The 17,273-nt window shown below is 52.2% G+C and overlaps 1 protein-coding gene across 1 annotated transcript; it reads right to left on the bottom strand.

The window, feature by feature from the left end:
• Positions 1-4,818: 4,818 nt before the first annotated feature.
• On the bottom strand, positions 4,819-14,273 carry LOC311430170 (uncharacterized protein; the record flags this gene model as incomplete). The annotated part of the gene is made up of 17 exons (XM_084506611.1): positions 4,819-4,952; positions 5,624-5,702; positions 6,138-6,376; positions 6,760-6,942; positions 8,311-8,452; positions 8,882-8,994; positions 9,247-9,324; positions 9,800-9,893; positions 10,095-10,267; positions 10,523-10,675; positions 11,579-11,640; positions 11,792-11,940; positions 12,423-12,560; positions 13,044-13,150; positions 13,239-13,412; positions 13,650-13,764; positions 14,215-14,273. The coding sequence occupies 17 exons, from the start codon at positions 14,271-14,273 to the stop codon at positions 4,842-4,844; spliced, it is 2,169 nt and encodes a 722-aa protein (XP_084362737.1). The 3' UTR covers positions 4,819-4,841.
• Positions 14,274-17,273: the final 3,000 nt, after the last annotated feature.

The raw sequence follows: 17,273 nt of genomic DNA, 5'->3' as shown, positions 1-17,273 counted from the left end.
CTCCCCCTCCTTTAGATGAGGAGGGGGAGAAGTAAAGCAAAGAACAACTCACGGGTTGAGATGAGGATAATTTAATTAAAGGGAAATAATTATAATAATTAAAGAAAGACTACCGTGAACTAAACAATTTAACTAAGGGGAAATAAAAAGGGAAAGGGGAAAAGGGAGGGGGAAAAGGAAAAATAAAAAAAAAAGAAGGGAGGAAAACAAACAAACAAAATAAATGAAGGCTATATGGAAGTGCAGAGGAAAGAAATTACTCTCTACTTCCCACAAATGAGCGATGATTGACCACGTCCTTGAAGCAAGGCCTCAACGCACGCAGCCGGGTGTTCGAGAGGAGGACCGACGTTTTCCCAACGAGAGCCCACCCCTCCCCTCTTCTTCCTGTTTCCACCTTTTATTGCTGAGTGTGATATCGCATGGTATGGAATATCCCTTTGATCGGTTTAGGTCAGCTGCCCTAGTGATGTTTCTCTCCTCACTTTTTGCCCACCCCCTAGGAGGGTTAGAGAAAGGCCCAATGCTGTGCCACTGCTGCTCAGCAGTAGACACAACACTGGTGTGATAACACTGCTGTTCCAGCTACAAGTACAGAGTACGGCACTGTACGGGCTGCTGCCGGGAAAGTTAACATTCCAGCCAGACCCAGTACAGGGCCACACTCCCCCACAGTCCAGCAGTGACTGCGGCAGTTTCTGGCTCCTGCCTGAAGAGCTCTTTGTGCCTCAGTTGATGTTCTTCCGCAGCGTGGATGGGGATCTCGGGCCATGCGACGGGGCTGGGCTCCTCAGGAGGCATCGAGAACATGCCTGGCTGGCAGGGGCACTGCATTACTTCCCTGGGGCCATGGTTGAGCTGGCACCCGCCCCAGTTGTACTGGGTCTGGCTGGGATGGAGCTAACATTCCCTGCAGCAGCCCATATAGTGTTGTTCGCTGCACTTGTACAGAATCGTAGAATCATAGACTCATTAAGGCTGGAAGTTGCCTTCAGGATCATCTGGTCCAACCATCACCCTACTACCAATGTCACTCACTAACCCACATCCCTAAGCGCCAGGTCCAACCTTTCCTTGAACGCCCCCAGGGACAGTGACGCCACCACCTCCCTGGGCAACCCGCTCCAATGCCCGACTGCTCTTTCTGACAAGAAATGGCTCCTAATTTATAACCTTATCCTCCCCTGGTGCAGCTTGAGGCCATTCCCTCCAATCCTGCCACTAGTTACCTGAGAGAAGAGGTGGACCCCAGCTCGCCACACCTTCCTTTCGGGTAGCTGTAGACGGTCATGAGGTCTCCCCTGAGCCTCCTCTTCTCCAGACTAAACAACCCCAATTGCCTCAGCCGCTCCTCACGGGACTTGTGTTCCGGGCCCCTCACCAGCTTCGTAGCCCTTTTCTGGACACGTTCCGGGGCCTCGATGTCCTTCTTGCACTGAGGAGCCCAAAGCTGAACACAGTACTCAAGGTGCAGCCTCACCAAAGCAGAGTACAGGGGAACAATCACCTCCCTGTTCCTGCTGGCTACACTGCTCCTGATACTAGCCAGGATGCCATTGGTCTTCTTGGACACCTGGGCACACTGCCTGCTCATGTTCAGGCCAGGATCGGCCAACACGCCCAGATCCTTTTCCTCTGCACAGCTCTTGAGCCACTCTCCCCCAAGCCTTTGGCGCTGCAGGAGGTTGTTGTGGCCAAAGTGCAGGACCCGGCACTTAGCCATGTTGAACCTCATCCCATTGGCCTCTGCCCATCGAAGCATCCTGTCCAGGTCGCTCTGCAGGGCCTTCTGAATTTTAGGAGTAGTTTTAGCTGTATTTTAGGAGTAGTTTTCCAAAGAATGCCCAGTTTGAACATTTAGGGAGTAGGGACACTTGAGGATGAAGTGGGCGGCAGAGGACTAAGTCTAACAACACTGGTGTGCAATAGTCCTTTGCAGGTTCCCTTCAGATGTCCTGCGTGGAGCCTGTGGAATTTCTTCCACTAACTTCTGAAATGCTTGTAGTTGGAGGTGAAAACATGTGTTCCTTCCTTAAGCATTTCCCTCTTGTGCGTTTCCCTCTTTTCACAGCTGAACATGATTACAGATCAGATGAAGGTGGAGCAGAGGACATCCCAGTCCAGAAAACAAGGCATAGTTCTACCAAGATGGGAGAAGACTGCCAACACTTGCCTTCTGACCCCTAACTCAGGCATCTTCCAGGCAGCGAGCAAGTGCAGTCATTGGCCCCACCATGCTGGCAAGAACGCAGCGGTTTTGTGCAGGTAACAGCCTGCCTTTAATTCCAAGTTCTGTCACCCACCTTGGCCTTTAATAAAGCATGTCATGTAGTGCGGGTCTTTGTCTTCTTCTCTTCTCCCTTGCGGGCTTTGCTTCTCCCCTCCCCTACTCATTTGACCGTTCCCTCTAATTCCTGCCGCTGGCAGGGGCACAGCATCATTACTTCCCCATCCATGGCTGTGGTTGATCTGGCAGCTGTCCTAGCTCACCCCCGCACTCTCCCAGGCACAGGGCAGCACCGTGCCCACATGCAGGGACAGTTCCCCCCTGACGTCCAGCTCCTGCGGGGCCATTCTTCACTTGTGCTGCCACAGTGGTGCTGCTGGGTTGGTGACAGCGGCTGAAGGTGTTTGCGTGCTCCAGACCGTCTGGCTGCAGATGGGCCTCCCCAGATTTGCCAGAGGAATGGCAGAAGATCTCTACCTATAGGAGTATTGGGTTTACACAGCAAGGTTTTATCTGCAGGGCGCTGCAGGGGTAGCCTCTGTGAGAAGAGTCCAGAAGGTGCCCCGTCTTAGATAAGGGCCAGTTTCCGTTGGCTCCAAAGGGACCCCATGGCTGGCCAGAGATGAGCCAAAAATTGTTCTTTGTGCACCTGTGAGAGCATATTTAAGAAAGGGAAAACAAACAAACCAAACAGGGACACAACTGCAGCTGGGAGACTGAGGAGTGAGAAGCAGCCCTGCAGCCCCCAGGCTCAGCGCAGCAGGAGGGCAGGAGGTGCTGCAGGCAGGCAGCAGCAGTTCCCCTGCGGGCTGTGCAGGGAGAGGCCCCTGGTGGAGCAGGCTGTCCCCCTGCAGACCATGGGTCCCACACGGAGCAGATCTCCACGCTGCAGCCCCCCCATGGGTGGAGGAGCCCCCGTTGGAGCAGGTGGATGTGGCCTGGAGGAGGCTGCGGCCCGTGGAGAGCCCCCGCAGGAGCAGGGAGGGGGTCTGGGGAATACTGATGCCCGTGGGGGACCCGTGCTGGAGCAGTTTGCTCCTGGGGGATGGACCCCGTGGTATGGAGCCATGTGGGAGCAGTGCTTGAAGAGCTGCTGCCTGTGGGCAGCCCCCGCATGCTCTTTCCGGGGCATCTCGCGGGAGGGACGCCATGTGGAGCAGGGGCAGAGAGTGAGCGTGAAGGAGCGGTGGAGACAAAAGCATCAGGGACTGACCGCAGCACCCATTCCCCCATGCAGTTTGGGTTAAGAAGGTGGAAGAGGGTGGGTGGGAGGAAGGTGGTTTTGGTTTCTTTCCTTTGTTTCTAACTTCTGTAGCTTGTTAGTAATGGCCAATGGGTTTTATTAATTTCCATACTCTGAGTTTGTTTTGCCGTTCACAATAATTGTTGAGTGATCTCCGTGTTCTTGGCTCAAGCCCTGAGCCCTTTCCATCATGTTTTCTCCCCCTTTTCCCTTTGAGGAGGGGGAGTGAGCGAGCGGTTGTGGTGGAGCTCAGCTGCCCACCTGAGTAAAACCACCGCAGAGGTGTGTCCCACAGTCTCTGCGTAGGCCAACAAGGAGTCTTGCAATGTGAATCCTTCACAGTGGATGAGAAGTTCCCCCCGCCCCCTTCTTTTGCTCCCTCCATAGAGGTTCACAGTCCGAGGCAGTCGCGTGCTGTAGCGGAGCAGGGGATCATGGTGGCAGGGCGCTTTTCCTCATCGAGGTCACTGGAGGCAGGCGAGGGAGCCACAAGGACCTGGCAAGTCGACTCCATGCTTCAAGACTTCCTCCAGCCAGAAGGAAAGAAGGGTAATGGTTGTAGGCGACTCCCTTCTGAAGGGAACAGAGGGCCCCATATGTCAGGTAGACCCTACCTGTGGGGAAGTCTGCAGCCTACCTGGGGCTCGGGTCGAGGCCATTCCCAGGAAACTTCCTGACCTTGTTAGCCCCTCCGATTATTCCCCATTAGGGAGAATTCAGGCTGGCAGTGATGAAATTGCTGAGAGAAGCCTGGAGGCTACCAACAGGGACTTCAGGGGATTGAGGCAATTGCTGGATGGAGTGGGCACGCAGGTGGTGTTTTCCTCTATCCCTTCAGCCCTCCCTGAATTTGCCAGATGAGTGTCAGAAGGTCTCTTTGTATGGGAGAGCCCGAGTCTCCTTGCCAGGAGAACACCTGGCTCAGAGGATGCTGGTTTGAAGCCTACAAATCATTTGCCCTGCATTCAGAAATCTGGCCACAGCACTAAAGCCAGCCTCATGGACAGTGTGGTTGAGGTCCCCCGCTTGTCGTGGGCTATCCCTTTTGCAAGGGAACCATTTTGAGCCACAGCAGGCAAATGACGCCTCTGTCTTTGCGTATTCTCCCTTTTTCCATCCCAAGCCCTTGTCCCTAGTTTGCCCACGAGTTTCCCTTGGTACCGTGAAACTCACAGGACACACCTGCAAAAGGCTTGGTCTGATTCCCACAACAGAATTAACACATTTGCTGTTCACAGGATGCTCCTGGTCAGCAAGGGAGACAAGCAGAAGGAATCAGAGGGAATGGTCACACGGCCATGGGAGAGGAGAAGCAAAGCCCGCAAGGGAGAAGAGAAGAAGACAAAGACCCGCACTACATGACGTGCTTTATTAAGTGCCAAGGTGGGCGACAGAACTTGGAATTGAAGGCGGGCTGTTATCTTGTTTTCTGGACTGGGACGTCCTCTGCTCCACCTTCATCTGATCTGTAATCGTGTTCACCTGTGAAAATAGGCAAATGCAAAATAAGGCAATGCACAAGGCAGGAACACGTTTTCACCTCCAATTAACAGTATGTCAAAAGTTAGTGAAGGAAAGTCCAGAAGCTACACACAGAACGTTGTGAGGGAACCTGCAAATGACTCTTGCTCAGCAGTGTTAGACTTAGGACTCTGCAGCCCTCTTCATCCTCGAGTGTCCCTACTCCCTGAGCATTCAAAGTGGGCATTCTTTGGAACACTACTCCTAAAATGCAGCTTCCGCATTCACCTTGAAAACGTTGAAAAGGATCTGCCTTTGAAAAGGCAAACATCTTCTTGCTGCCACCTGGCCCTAACGCAGCCTTCGGTGTGGCATGTCTTTGTCTGGTGCCCATTCTCTCAATACCATTTTTACGGTCATTTTGTCTATTCTCCCTGTCTTTCCCTTCATTCTTTCCCTTATGACTTTGCAGAAGAAGAAGGACACCCTGTATTTTGCACACCCCCCAATGACCAGAGGTCTTCAGCCCTCCCCCATACAGTTGTGCACTCTTCTGATGCTTAGCAGTTGTTTTAGCAGAAAGACGGTGTGTTTTGGAACCACAAAGAGATTCTAACTTGAGGCTCAGAAGCATAAGCTTGCCCACAGATATTCTTTCAGAGGGGTTGAGAATAACATTTATGAATGCTGACCTTAGCCACGCAGGCTTCAGTGGTGCTTCCGGTCTTCCGGTCGAGCTTCGCGTTGGCTTCGTTGAGTCTCTGATAAGCTCTGAAAAATTCGGAGAGATTGAATCAGGAGATTCAGAGATTCTGCTCTCTAGAAGGCCCATATTATTCAAGCATTCATGTTTGCAGACAGGACAATAGGACAGGCAATTTTGCTTCCCTGACTTATATCGCAGAGAACATTACGACGAGGAACACATGATCGGAGTGGCCAGAAGGCCACCTCTTAAAGACGATACCAACTTCAAAAATGCTTTTGTAATGCCACGACCAGTGATGGGTACTGCGGGAACACTGAAGCATTATGAAGGCAGTTCTAAAAGAGAGGAAGGGTTGCAGAGGAGTCTTTTATCAGTACGCCTTTTTAGGCAAATTTACTGACATAACGCCGAGCAGGCAGAAAAAAGGGACGTTAGGAAGAAAATGTACAAGGAAAAAGCAGCATCTTGCTCTCACTCCAAAAAAAGTGCAGACGTACTTTTGGAGGTCCTTTTCTAGGCATCTTCTGAGGTTTACTTCCTGCAGATAGTAGTGCTTGTAACTTGCCAGTCTTGCCTCAATGGACTCATATGGAGAAGTATGCTCTTGCAGTGTCTTTTCCCTAACATCCTCCTCTTTAGAGTCAGCATCTCTGTTTCTGTGCGTTAGCTTCTTTCCCAGAGAAGCACAAGGAGGGAATCTTGTTGGACGTTGCGTGTCCAGAGAGGCTGCCTGTGTCTGAAGCAGATAATGAAATTTCCATCACCGCAAAGAAGAAGAGAACCATCCCCCCACCAGTCACACATAGCCAGTTTCAAGGGCCCAGCCTCACTAAGGGGAGGGCGCTCTCCTCCTCACTACCACCAGCAGTCAAGGCAGAACATGGAAACTACCACAGGTCAACGATCCTATTTCTCAGGAGGAGAAAGTAAGCCTTTTCCAAAGGCTCCATACACAATTCACAGGGACTTCTGCGCCAGTGGAGAACAACGCCTCACAGAAAGAATGAGGGGCAAGACCCCAAATACAAATATGTCCTGCGACTTCTGGTATGAGCACTTGTTCCCTGTCAGGCTCTTTCTTAGCTCTGTCTCTTACTGTTGCTTTTGCTCGTGACCCACCTTGTAAGTCTGCAGAAGATCTTTGAGGTATGCCACCTCTTTTTGCAGCTGGCCATTGGTCTTCTCCAGTTTCTTCTGAGACCCACGCAGAGCAGACAGCTCTTCTTGCAGGTTGCAAGTTTGTGCTTCTAGCTGCCTGCGTTTTTCAGACTCCATCTCCAGCTGCTGCGAAAGTTCTTTGAGCTGTGGAGAGCAAAGCACAAAGGGGTAGGGCCTCAAGATGGTGTTTGTCACCTTCGGACTTGGTATTGAAAGCAAAGTAAAGGCAGGCTCGTCTTTTAACAGGACAGCTTTTAGATCACTGCTGACAGGATTCCCCAAGTTTTCACCCTTCCTCGGTTCTTCTGCAGGGAGACTGGCCTGAAAGGTGCTAGGGACGCTCTTGCCCAAAATGCTCCTCTGCTCATGGGACACCAAACACACCTCTACTCAAACACCAGAAAGAACGCCTATTGTGTGTGTGGGGGGAAGCGCTGCAGTGCAGAACGGAGTAGGCACGAGCAACCAATGCTCTTCCTGTCGTTACTCTGAAAGCTTTGGAAACAGTGCCTCGGGAGGCCACTTTGACATGGCTGCTGGAGGAAGGCATTTTCTTCCTAGGTCAAAGCTGATGTTTGCTTGCAAGGATGCGCAGGATAGAGCAGATGTCCCATGAAGTCCCAAAGGTCAGCTGCGGTGCTGCCTTACTCTCCTCCCCCAGAAATATACCTTTTTTATACATACTAAAAATACAATCGGGAGGTTCCTGCCTTTCATAAAGAGAAAGAAAACAAAACCAAAACCCTCACAAAACAAGCAGACCAAAAAAAGGAAACTTAATCTTCACTTTACACCGCCTCCACACAATGCTACTTCCTTGCAAATAAGAGACCTCTTATAAGGGCAGTGAAGCTACGAGAATGCTACGAGCCTTTGGACTAAGAATGGGCCACCACAAGGGCACTTGACTCCTTCCACAACACCTCCTAAAGCACACGTGTGCCTTAGCAGCACCTCTCAGTAACCAGGGCAAAGGTAGCTAAAGGGTTCCGTGCAACTGAACAAGACAGCTCAAAAGCACTTCTTGCTCCTCGACATCAGGGTGCCCATGGCTAGGGGAAGACGGGCTGAGACAGCGGCTGGTGAGCGAGCGGCAAGTTACAAAAGCGTCACTGGCTCAACTCCTAAGCCAGGGCTCCAGAAGTGATCTTGGGCAAAGCCAACTTCAGACAGGTGGAGTTGCACCTGCCAGACCTGGAAAATGCTGTGGGCCTGTGCCATGGCCTGTGAAGCCACTGAGCCCGCCAGCCTTGCTGTGACTCTCAGCTCGTCCTTCCTCCACAGAGCAGCCTGCCCTCAGGGTGCCCTCACAGATACTGCTCTGCACGTTCATTTTGACCCATAATGGCAACTGCATCTGCGTTCACCTGCTATGGATGACAACAGAAGGTGCACCGAGGAGAGAACAGGCAACTCGCAATACGAGAAGCAGTATAGAAAAGAACAACAGAGGTACAAACATGAACAGACAAAAAAAAGAAATCCAAAAATCCTGCAGAATCCAGAGCTCACCTTTGCTGTTAATTTGTCAGCTTCACAGGCCTCTTCAGAGCAGCTGCTCGTCACGTATCCTGAAGTATTAAACTGGCTCTCTCTTTCTCTGGCCTCGTATTTCCTTAGTTTCTGCAGAGCTCCGTCCAGACGCCTCCTTAACCTGCGCAGCAAATTAGTCAAGAGAACAACGAGCTGAAGGAACTACCCGCCCGTTTCACATTCTCAGACATAAACAGCATAGAGGTGGCTTGCTTCTTCTTTAACACGCTTGACAGACCAGGAGTTACTGAGAAAAAACAGCGTTCCAGTGCCACAGGTCACTTGGAGGGTCCACCTTGCGCCTCAACGGAGGAACAAATGGAGAAGGGACTTCCTTCCCTCCCAGGAGACTTGCAGGGCAACCTGCATTTGAAGTTCTTTTGGCAGCTCTGTAAAACCATAGGCACGCGTACAGAAGAGCCTTGTAAGGCCTAGCGTGAGGCTTGAATTTGCTCACACACCGTTACCCTCACCTACTTTTACAATCAGCCTCCATGAAGCTTGATTTCTGCTCTATGGGATCTCTCTTTAGAGTGCTAACAAGCCATACCTGTCACATTCTCTCTGCAGTTTGCTGTTGCTTTTCATTTCCTGCTGGAGGCGCACTTCGACTGGGCGTTTCAACTTGACCTGCTGCTTCTGTTCCGTTCTCTCACACTGATGCTTTCAAAACAGAAAAGATGCATGGTAGAACCAGCGCAGGGACAGTATCTACATGTGGTATGTGCAGAATGCCTAGGCAGAACTGGGTAGCGGTACTGGGGAAGCAGGGGGAGCAGGGCTTCCCCTTCCCTTGAACGTGCCCTGCCATAAAAGCAGGAGGGTTCCCCATGGCTCCCCATGTCTTTCCACCCACTGCCTGCCCAGCAGGTATTCAAAGGCTGAAATAGTCATTCACAGAAAGCATTCCCATACCTGCTCGTGCGGAGGCCCGTCTGCGGTCGTCTGTGCTGACTGAAAGGGAGTTACCAAGATCTCCCGGGGATTACGAGCCTACAGAAGCACAAGAAGAAGTGAAAAGTCATGCTGCATGCAACTTTCCTGCCTCACATCTCTCTGCTGCTCTTCCCCTCCTGCCAGTCCCAGTAGAGCACCGGGCTCACGTTCGCCTCACCGCCTCCCCAGGCGGACAAGAAGAATCATTTGCTTCGCAGACGCCACCGATGAAAGCCCCTCCTTTACACCAAGAGGAACTGCTTTGTTAGCGACCGCGTGGCATTTCAGGTCGGGGCTGTGCAGCACTGTGCAAACTTGACAACTACCTCTCATGCAGGAGGACTATCTCAAGTGCGGCCTGAGATCTACAGTATCACCACTGGTCTAAAGCAGAAACTACCCAGACCGGTGCATTCCAGTGAATCCTGCTTACTTTCCTACTTACAGGGAATCCATCTTACTTTGTCCCCACAGAACTACTTAGCCAGGCGCAGGAGCTCACAGGGAAGAGGGAAGTTTGTCACTGACTTACTGAGGCAGAGGCTTGCGGGCATCTCTGAAGGGCTTCAGTCAGTCTGCTTTGTTGCTGGATTGTGGCTTCCAATCTGTCACTTCTAGCTTCGAGTCTGAAAGAGAAATATGGGCCTTGTTGTGGAACTCCACAAGAGCACACAGTTGGAAAGAGCAGTGTGCAAGAACGTAAGCTGAAGCAAAGGCTTCTTTCCAAATCAAGTGTTAACTTTCTGCGATGTGACGAGGCAATCCCCGTGCGTTCACACAGTCCCAGAAAGCAGCGCCTCGCCCCTCTGTCTTACTACCCTGCCTACCCTTGCACGCGTTCTCTCAGCTCTCGGAGAGCTGCAGTTCCAGAGGATGCCTCCAGAAGGTCTTGCACTTCCTGGGAAGAATCTGCTTCTTCTCTCTTCTTATCCTGCTGTACTGTCTCCAGGTGTTTTGTCCAGTCCTCAGTCTGAATAAGCTTTTGTTTCGATTCCTTCACCTGCAAAACCACAGGAAGAATCAATCCATGGTAGTCAGCCTAGTCTCTACGGAGGGCACTTGACTGCTCCCACTCTCAAACCCCCATGCATGTTACTTCACTGCAGGTTGTACTAACCCCTCTCCTATAGCTCTCAAGATTTTCTACAGCATTTCCTGAATGCCCGTTGTGTTGGTCACCAGCAGAGAGGGGGAAGAAGGGAAGAGAAAGGACAACCACCCTCGGATTTATCCCTATAGTGCAGCCTTTCCATACCTCAGCTTTAACCTTCTTCAATTCCTCTCTCAAGTGCTCTGCGTCTTTCTCATCGTCCCCATGCTGGCTCTCAGTAGCTTCAGGTGGGGCTTCTGACACAGACACACTTTCAGGAGCACCAGGAAGCTCCATCTGCAGCTGTCTGTCTCGATCCTACAGAAATGGGGTTCCGTGAGCATGACAAAGTCAGTGAGAACAGGGGAATATGAGCTGCGCTTTTACTCATTAGCTTCTGCAACGAGGTCAGTCTTCTGCCTGAAACAAAGCATTGGAAGCGCCCCACCGCCGGGCATCTGCACAGCTGGGGACCTCTCTCCATCTTTCTTAGCCTCAACTAGCAGCAGCTCTTTGTGAGGGTTTCTGTTGCTTAAAACACAGGGAAGGCTTAACGTTTTTTCTCTTCTTGGAACATAGGCGGAGAGCCTGGGCAGGGGCTTTCTGCCTACGCAAGAAGGCGGGCAGTGGAGAATGGAATCTGCAGAACTATTGTTGCCTCCAGGGGCATTTCAGCACTTGTAAAGCAGAGGCCAGACTTCTTTCTGCCAGAGCTTAAGCACGGCCTGGAATCTCCCTGCAGCTTCTGAGAACATGCTCGCAACCAAGGAATGCACACTGCAAGCAGAGCTGCAAGCCCTCAGTGCTATTCCCTGGTATGTATGTCTTCGTTGTTGGCCTTAAAAGTTGCCACGTAAAGGTTACCGGAGCGCTGGTGAGGTATGGTGACCAGCAATGGCCACTACCGCCAGCCCCTTTGAGAAGCTCAGAAGATTTTAAGCAGCAGGAAGAACCTTTGCTGCTTCATTATATAGAATATGCTTCCCCTCGGCTGGAACTCTAACTGAAAGGCCAGCTGCAGCGAGACCCAGGTCTCCTAGCACCTTGACCAACCTTTGTCCCAGTGCAAACTGAAGAGCTGGGCTGGAGCACAAGTAGTTCAAGGGCCCCCAGTCACAAACATGTGGCAGAGGCAGCAAGAGAGGGAAGCGAGCCCAGAGGTAAACCTGCCCCAAAGTAAGTGAGCCAAGTGGCAGCCAGTGGGTCCTTCACAGAAAGTACCTTGTGATCCCAGGGCAATTCAGCCTCTTCCTCCTGCTCTGCTCCTACAGCTGGCAGGGCGCCTACAAGGGATGGACGAAGCAAGACAGTGTGAGCATTCCTGGCACTCTGCGTTTCCCTGCCAGTCAAGCCCTGACCCCAAATACGGGAAAGGGTCTGACATCAGGCCACATTACTTGTCCTCATCGGCTCTTCCACACTACAGGCTCCTACCTTCTCCATCCAAAGCACATGTGGCCACTGTAAAGCACTTAGTCCTTGGAGAGCACGATCTGCTGGGGACTGCTGTGTCTTGCGCAGCATCAGCAGAAGCTTCTCCCGTCTTTTCACTGCGTGCGGGTTCTTGCAGTTTCCTGGCAATGCTACGCGTAGAAAGAGAGAACGTACAGGCAGTCAGATCCAAAACATCGTTGCCCGGGATCCTGGCTCTTGCTGAGGACAGCAAGTGACTTGGAACCGGTTCAGAACTGTCTGTGTGCGGTGTCAGTCTCCCCACGATGGTGGACCTGCTATGCCACCAGGGATCTCTTGGAGGGTTTATCTGAAGGGACACTGGTAAGATCCCCACTGAAAGAACAGGCGCCTCTTCCCTGCTTAGTGGAGTGGAACTGGGCTTAGCAACACAAGCGGGATTTCTAGGAGAGCCTTGTGGGTGGAAGTTCTCCTCTACTTCCAAATCCTCTCTTGACTTGGGAAGGAGACTTATGAGAAGACATCACTGAGCCCAGCTTCAAGAATGGTCTGAAGATATCATTAAGCCTTTGTGCATCTACCACAAAGGGTGACAAATCAGCACGGACACGGACAACTCAGCCGCTCTAACAGCGACGTACAAAACGCTCACCCAGCATGTCCCGACTGGAGAGCATAATCCACAGCCGTGTAGCCAGTGAAATCTTTGCAGGTAGTGTTGGCACCGTAGGAAAGAAGCAGCTCTACTATCTCCATTTCCCCAACAGAAGCGGCAAGCATAAGAGCAGTCCTAAAACATCCAAAAGATGATATATGAAACATGGCAGCATTTGCAGGCTCTGTGTTGTTATTATTCTAATCCCTGTCTACTCCCCAAACAATTCCCTCCCCGATTCCTACGAGCTGAGGGAAAGCAAAGCCACAACACACAGGGGAGTGTTGCAGGACTGAGGCTGGAAGGCACCTCGGGACGCCTTCTGGCCAACCGTGTCCCCAGAGCAGACTCAGCCACGAGTCCAGACCACGTTGCTCAAGGCTTCTTCCACGCTGCTCTTCAAAGCCTCCAAGGATGGAGGCTGCTCAAACCCCTGGCACCACCTGCTCCCTTGATTAACCTTCCTCATGCTGAGAGGGTTTCTCCTAAGCAGCTCTGGGAAGGCCTCTTGTTTCACTTCATGCCCATTGTCTCTTGGACAACACTGACTCTCTTTCTCCGGATCCTTCCAGTGACAACGCTAAGGAGACCCGCATGCACTTTGGAGCAACGCCTCACCTTTCAAGGTCATTTTTAGCACACGCAGTCGCTCCTTTTTGAAGAAGAAGCTTTACCATCTCTTTCTGATGGCAGGAGATAGCAAGAAGAAGCGGGGTATTTCCCTCCTGAAAGCGTAAAGAATCCCAGTCAGAACAACCCAGATGAATTATGTGCCTTTCCCAAAGAGCAGCGCTACCCATACTCAAAACTTACCCAGTTCTTTGTTTCAAGCTGTGCACCATGCTCAACTAACATCTCTGCTATAGATGTGTTAGGAGCTGCGGCAGCCAGGTGAAGGGCAGAGTTGCCTCTGCAAACTCTCAAGTTTGGGTCGGCATGGCGCTCTAGCAGCATCGCCACGCATTCTTCATGCTGGCTCTCCACTGCCTGCAAACAACACAAAGGAAGGACTCGTGCCATGTTTCGCTCTGTCACAGCTACAGCAGCTTCCCAGTGCTGGAAGACAAGAGTGTCTTCCAAGACGAGCTCGCGTACGCCTATTACGTGCCGATTACAACTTTCAGGCTTCTCTACAGGTTGGCGTGAAGAATGCAGCAAGACACTTGTCACTTGAAGCGCAATCGATAAAGCCCCACTTAGAGCAGAGTAACGTGTTCCACATACCTTCATCAGTGGCGTTTTGCCAGTGCTGTCGCAAAGGTTCAGCAGGCACTTCTCTTGCACCAGGAATCGAACAACATCTGCATGGCCGTTCGCACAAGCAAGGTGCAGAGGTGTCCTAAAACCAAAATAAATTAGCTTTCCACAGGAAGGCAGTGCCTGAAATCACTCCTGGCTGTGGAACACGTGCAGGGCCACGAGTCTCCACTTGCCAATGCCAAGCGGAACGAAAGCTTTGGAGGCTGTGGAACTCCATGAAGACCGTGAAGTCTGTGTAAGCCTTCGAGTTTTTCCACAATCACTCAAGCGGCAGAAGGGCGGTGAATGCCCTGACGCTGACCACCAGACAGGAGAGAACTGCTCATGCCCGAGCGGCTGCTAAACAACCCCAGAGGGAGAGGACAGAGCGGTGGCGGTCAGCGGCATGCCCTTTGAGCAGCGCTCGAGCCGCCCCAGCAATTGCAAGCAAAGCTGGATTTTTCCCCTCTGCCAGCTGAGAGGGAAAAGCTCGCGCGCCACGGGAGAGCGATCCCACTCCAAGCCTTTAAGATGCCCCCCAGCCCCTCACCGCTTTGCCTGGTCTAGACCGTTTTTGCCTAGTTTCTTCAGCCACCAGTGCTGCCTCATCCAGGCCAGGTCGCCATGGGCGGCAGCGTGGTGCAGCCCATGCAGGCCCTCCTCTGGCAGCTGGTGGGCATCGCTGTCTCTGGACAGCGAAGTGCTGCTGGGCGTCGGATGCGCCTTGCCCCGCTGGAGGAACCTCCCCATTCTGAAGCAAGGATGTGGGCACAAGCCCACCTGGGGCCACCGGAGCCCTGCGGGCCCTGCTTGGGTCCGACACGGACAGGCGCAGGGGCAGGGGAGCCGAGCCCCGAGCAGCGGCTGTGGCCTAGCACTCCCAGGCAGGGCACGGACGCACCAAGGCTCCCAGCCAGGGCAGCGCTGTTGCTCCCACAGCAGAGGCAACAGCACTGAGCACTGCTGCTGGCAGCGGTGCATCTACACTGTGTCTCAGCGTTGTGTCACATTATGTCACAATGGGTGTCACCAGGGGCGTCACTAGGTGTCGCCTTAAGTTGGAGGGCCTGTGGTGGTTTTAGCGTGCTGGGCAGCTAAACCCCACAACCGCTCTCTCACTCCCCCTCCTTTAGATGAGGAGGGGGAGAAGTAAAGCAAAGAACAACTCACGGGTTGAGATGAGGATAATTTAATTAAAGGGAAATAATTATAATAATTAAAGAAAGACTACCGTGAACTAAACAATTTAACTAAGGGGAAATAAAAAGGGAAAGGGGAAAAGGGAGGGGGAAAAGGAAAAATAAAAAAAAAAGAAGGGAGGAAAACAAACAAACAAAATAAATGAAGGCTATATGGAAGTGCAGAGGAAAGAAATTACTCTCTACTTCCCACAAATGAGCGATGATTGACCACGTCCTTGAAGCAAGGCCTCAACGCACGCAGCCGGGTGTTCGAGAGGAGGACCGACGTTTTCCCAACGAGAGCCCACCCCTCCCCTCTTCTTCCTGTTTCCACCTTTTATTGCTGAGTGTGATATCGCATGGTATGGAATATCCCTTTGATCGGTTTAGGTCAGCTGCCCTAGTGATGTTTCTCTCCTCACTTTTTGCCCACCCCCTAGGAGGGTTAGAGAAAGGCCCAATGCTGTGCCACTGCTGCTCAGCAGTAGACACAACACTGGTGTGATAACACTGCTGTTCCAGCTACAAGTACAGAGTACGGCACTGTACGGGCTGCTGCCGGGAAAGTTAACATTCCAGCCAGACCCAGTACAGGGCCACACTCCCCCACAGTCCAGCAGTGACTGCGGCAGTTTCTGGCTCCTGCCTGAAGAGCTCTTTGTGCCTCAGTTGATGTTCTTCCGCAGCGTGGATGGGGATCTCGGGCCATGCGACGGGGCTGGGCTCCTCAGGAGGCATCGAGAACATGCCTGGCTGGCAGGGGCACTGCATTACTTCCCTGGGGCCATGGTTGAGCTGGCACCCGCCCCAGTTGTACTGGGTCTGGCTGGGATGGAGCTAACATTCCCTGCAGCAGCCCATATAGTGTTGTTCGCTGCACTTGTACAGAATCGTAGAATCATAGACTCATTAAGGCTGGAAGTTGCCTTCAGGATCATCTGGTCCAACCATCACCCTACTACCAATGTCACTCACTAACCCACATCCCTAAGCGCCAGGTCCAACCTTTCCTTGAACGCCCCCAGGGACAGTGACGCCACCACCTCCCTGGGCAACCCGCTCCAATGCCCGACTGCTCTTTCTGACAAGAAATGGCTCCTAATTTATAACCTTATCCTCCCCTGGTGCAGCTTGAGGCCATTCCCTCCAATCCTGCCACTAGTTACCTGAGAGAAGAGGTGGACCCCAGCTCGCCACACCTTCCTTTCGGGTAGCTGTAGACGGTCATGAGGTCTCCCCTGAGCCTCCTCTTCTCCAGACTAAACAACCCCAATTGCCTCAGCCGCTCCTCACGGGACTTGTGTTCCGGGCCCCTCACCAGCTTCGTAGCCCTTTTCTGGACACGTTCCGGGGCCTCGATGTCCTTCTTGCACTGAGGAGCCCAAAGCTGAACACAGTACTCAAGGTGCAGCCTCACCAAAGCAGAGTACAGGGGAACAATCACCTCCCTGTTCCTGCTGGCTACACTGCTCCTGATACTAGCCAGGATGCCATTGGTCTTCTTGGACACCTGGGCACACTGCCTGCTCATGTTCAGGCCAGGATCGGCCAACACGCCCAGATCCTTTTCCTCTGCACAGCTCTTGAGCCACTCTCCCCCAAGCCTTTGGCGCTGCAGGAGGTTGTTGTGGCCAAAGTGCAGGACCCGGCACTTAGCCATGTTGAACCTCATCCCATTGGCCTCTGCCCATCGAAGCATCCTGTCCAGGTCGCTCTGCAGGGCCTTCTGAATTTTAGGAGTAGTTTTAGCTGTATTTTAGGAGTAGTTTTCCAAAGAATGCCCAGTTTGAACATTTAGGGAGTAGGGACACTTGAGGATGAAGTGGGCGGCAGAGGACTAAGTCTAACAACACTGGTGTGCAATAGTCCTTTGCAGGTTCCCTTCAGATGTCCTGCGTGGAGCCTGTGGAATTTCTTCCACTAACTTCTGAAATGCTTGTAGTTGGAGGTGAAAACATGTGTTCTTTCCTTAAGCATTTCCCTCTTGTGCGTTTCCCTCTTTTCACAGCTGAACATGATTACAGATCAGATGAAGGTGGAGCAGAGGACATCCCAGTCCAGAAAACAAGGCATAGTTCTACCAAGATGGGAGAAGACTGCCAACACTTGCCTTCTGACCCCTAACTCAGGCATCTTCCAGGCAGCGAGCAAGTGCAGTCATTGGCCCCACCATGCTGGCAAGAACGCAGCGGTTTTGTGCAGGTAACAGCCTGCCTTTAATTCCAAGTTCTGTCACCCACCTTGGCCTTTAATAAAGCATGTCATGTAGTGCGGGTCTTTGTCTTCTTCTCTTCTCCCTTGCGGGCTTTGCTTCTCCCCTCCCCTACTCATTTGACCGTTCCCTCTAATTCCTGCCGCTGGCAGGGGCACAGCATCATTACTTCCCCATCCATGGCTGTGGTTGATCTGGCAGCTGTCCTAGCTCACC

This window comes from Aythya ferina, assembly GCF_964211825.1.
Source record: "Aythya ferina genome assembly, chromosome: 1".
Lineage (NCBI taxonomy): Eukaryota > Metazoa > Chordata > Aves > Anseriformes > Anatidae > Aythya > Aythya ferina.
The sequence above is the reverse complement of the archived record's forward strand: the minus strand, read 5'-3'. Positions and strand labels throughout refer to the sequence as shown.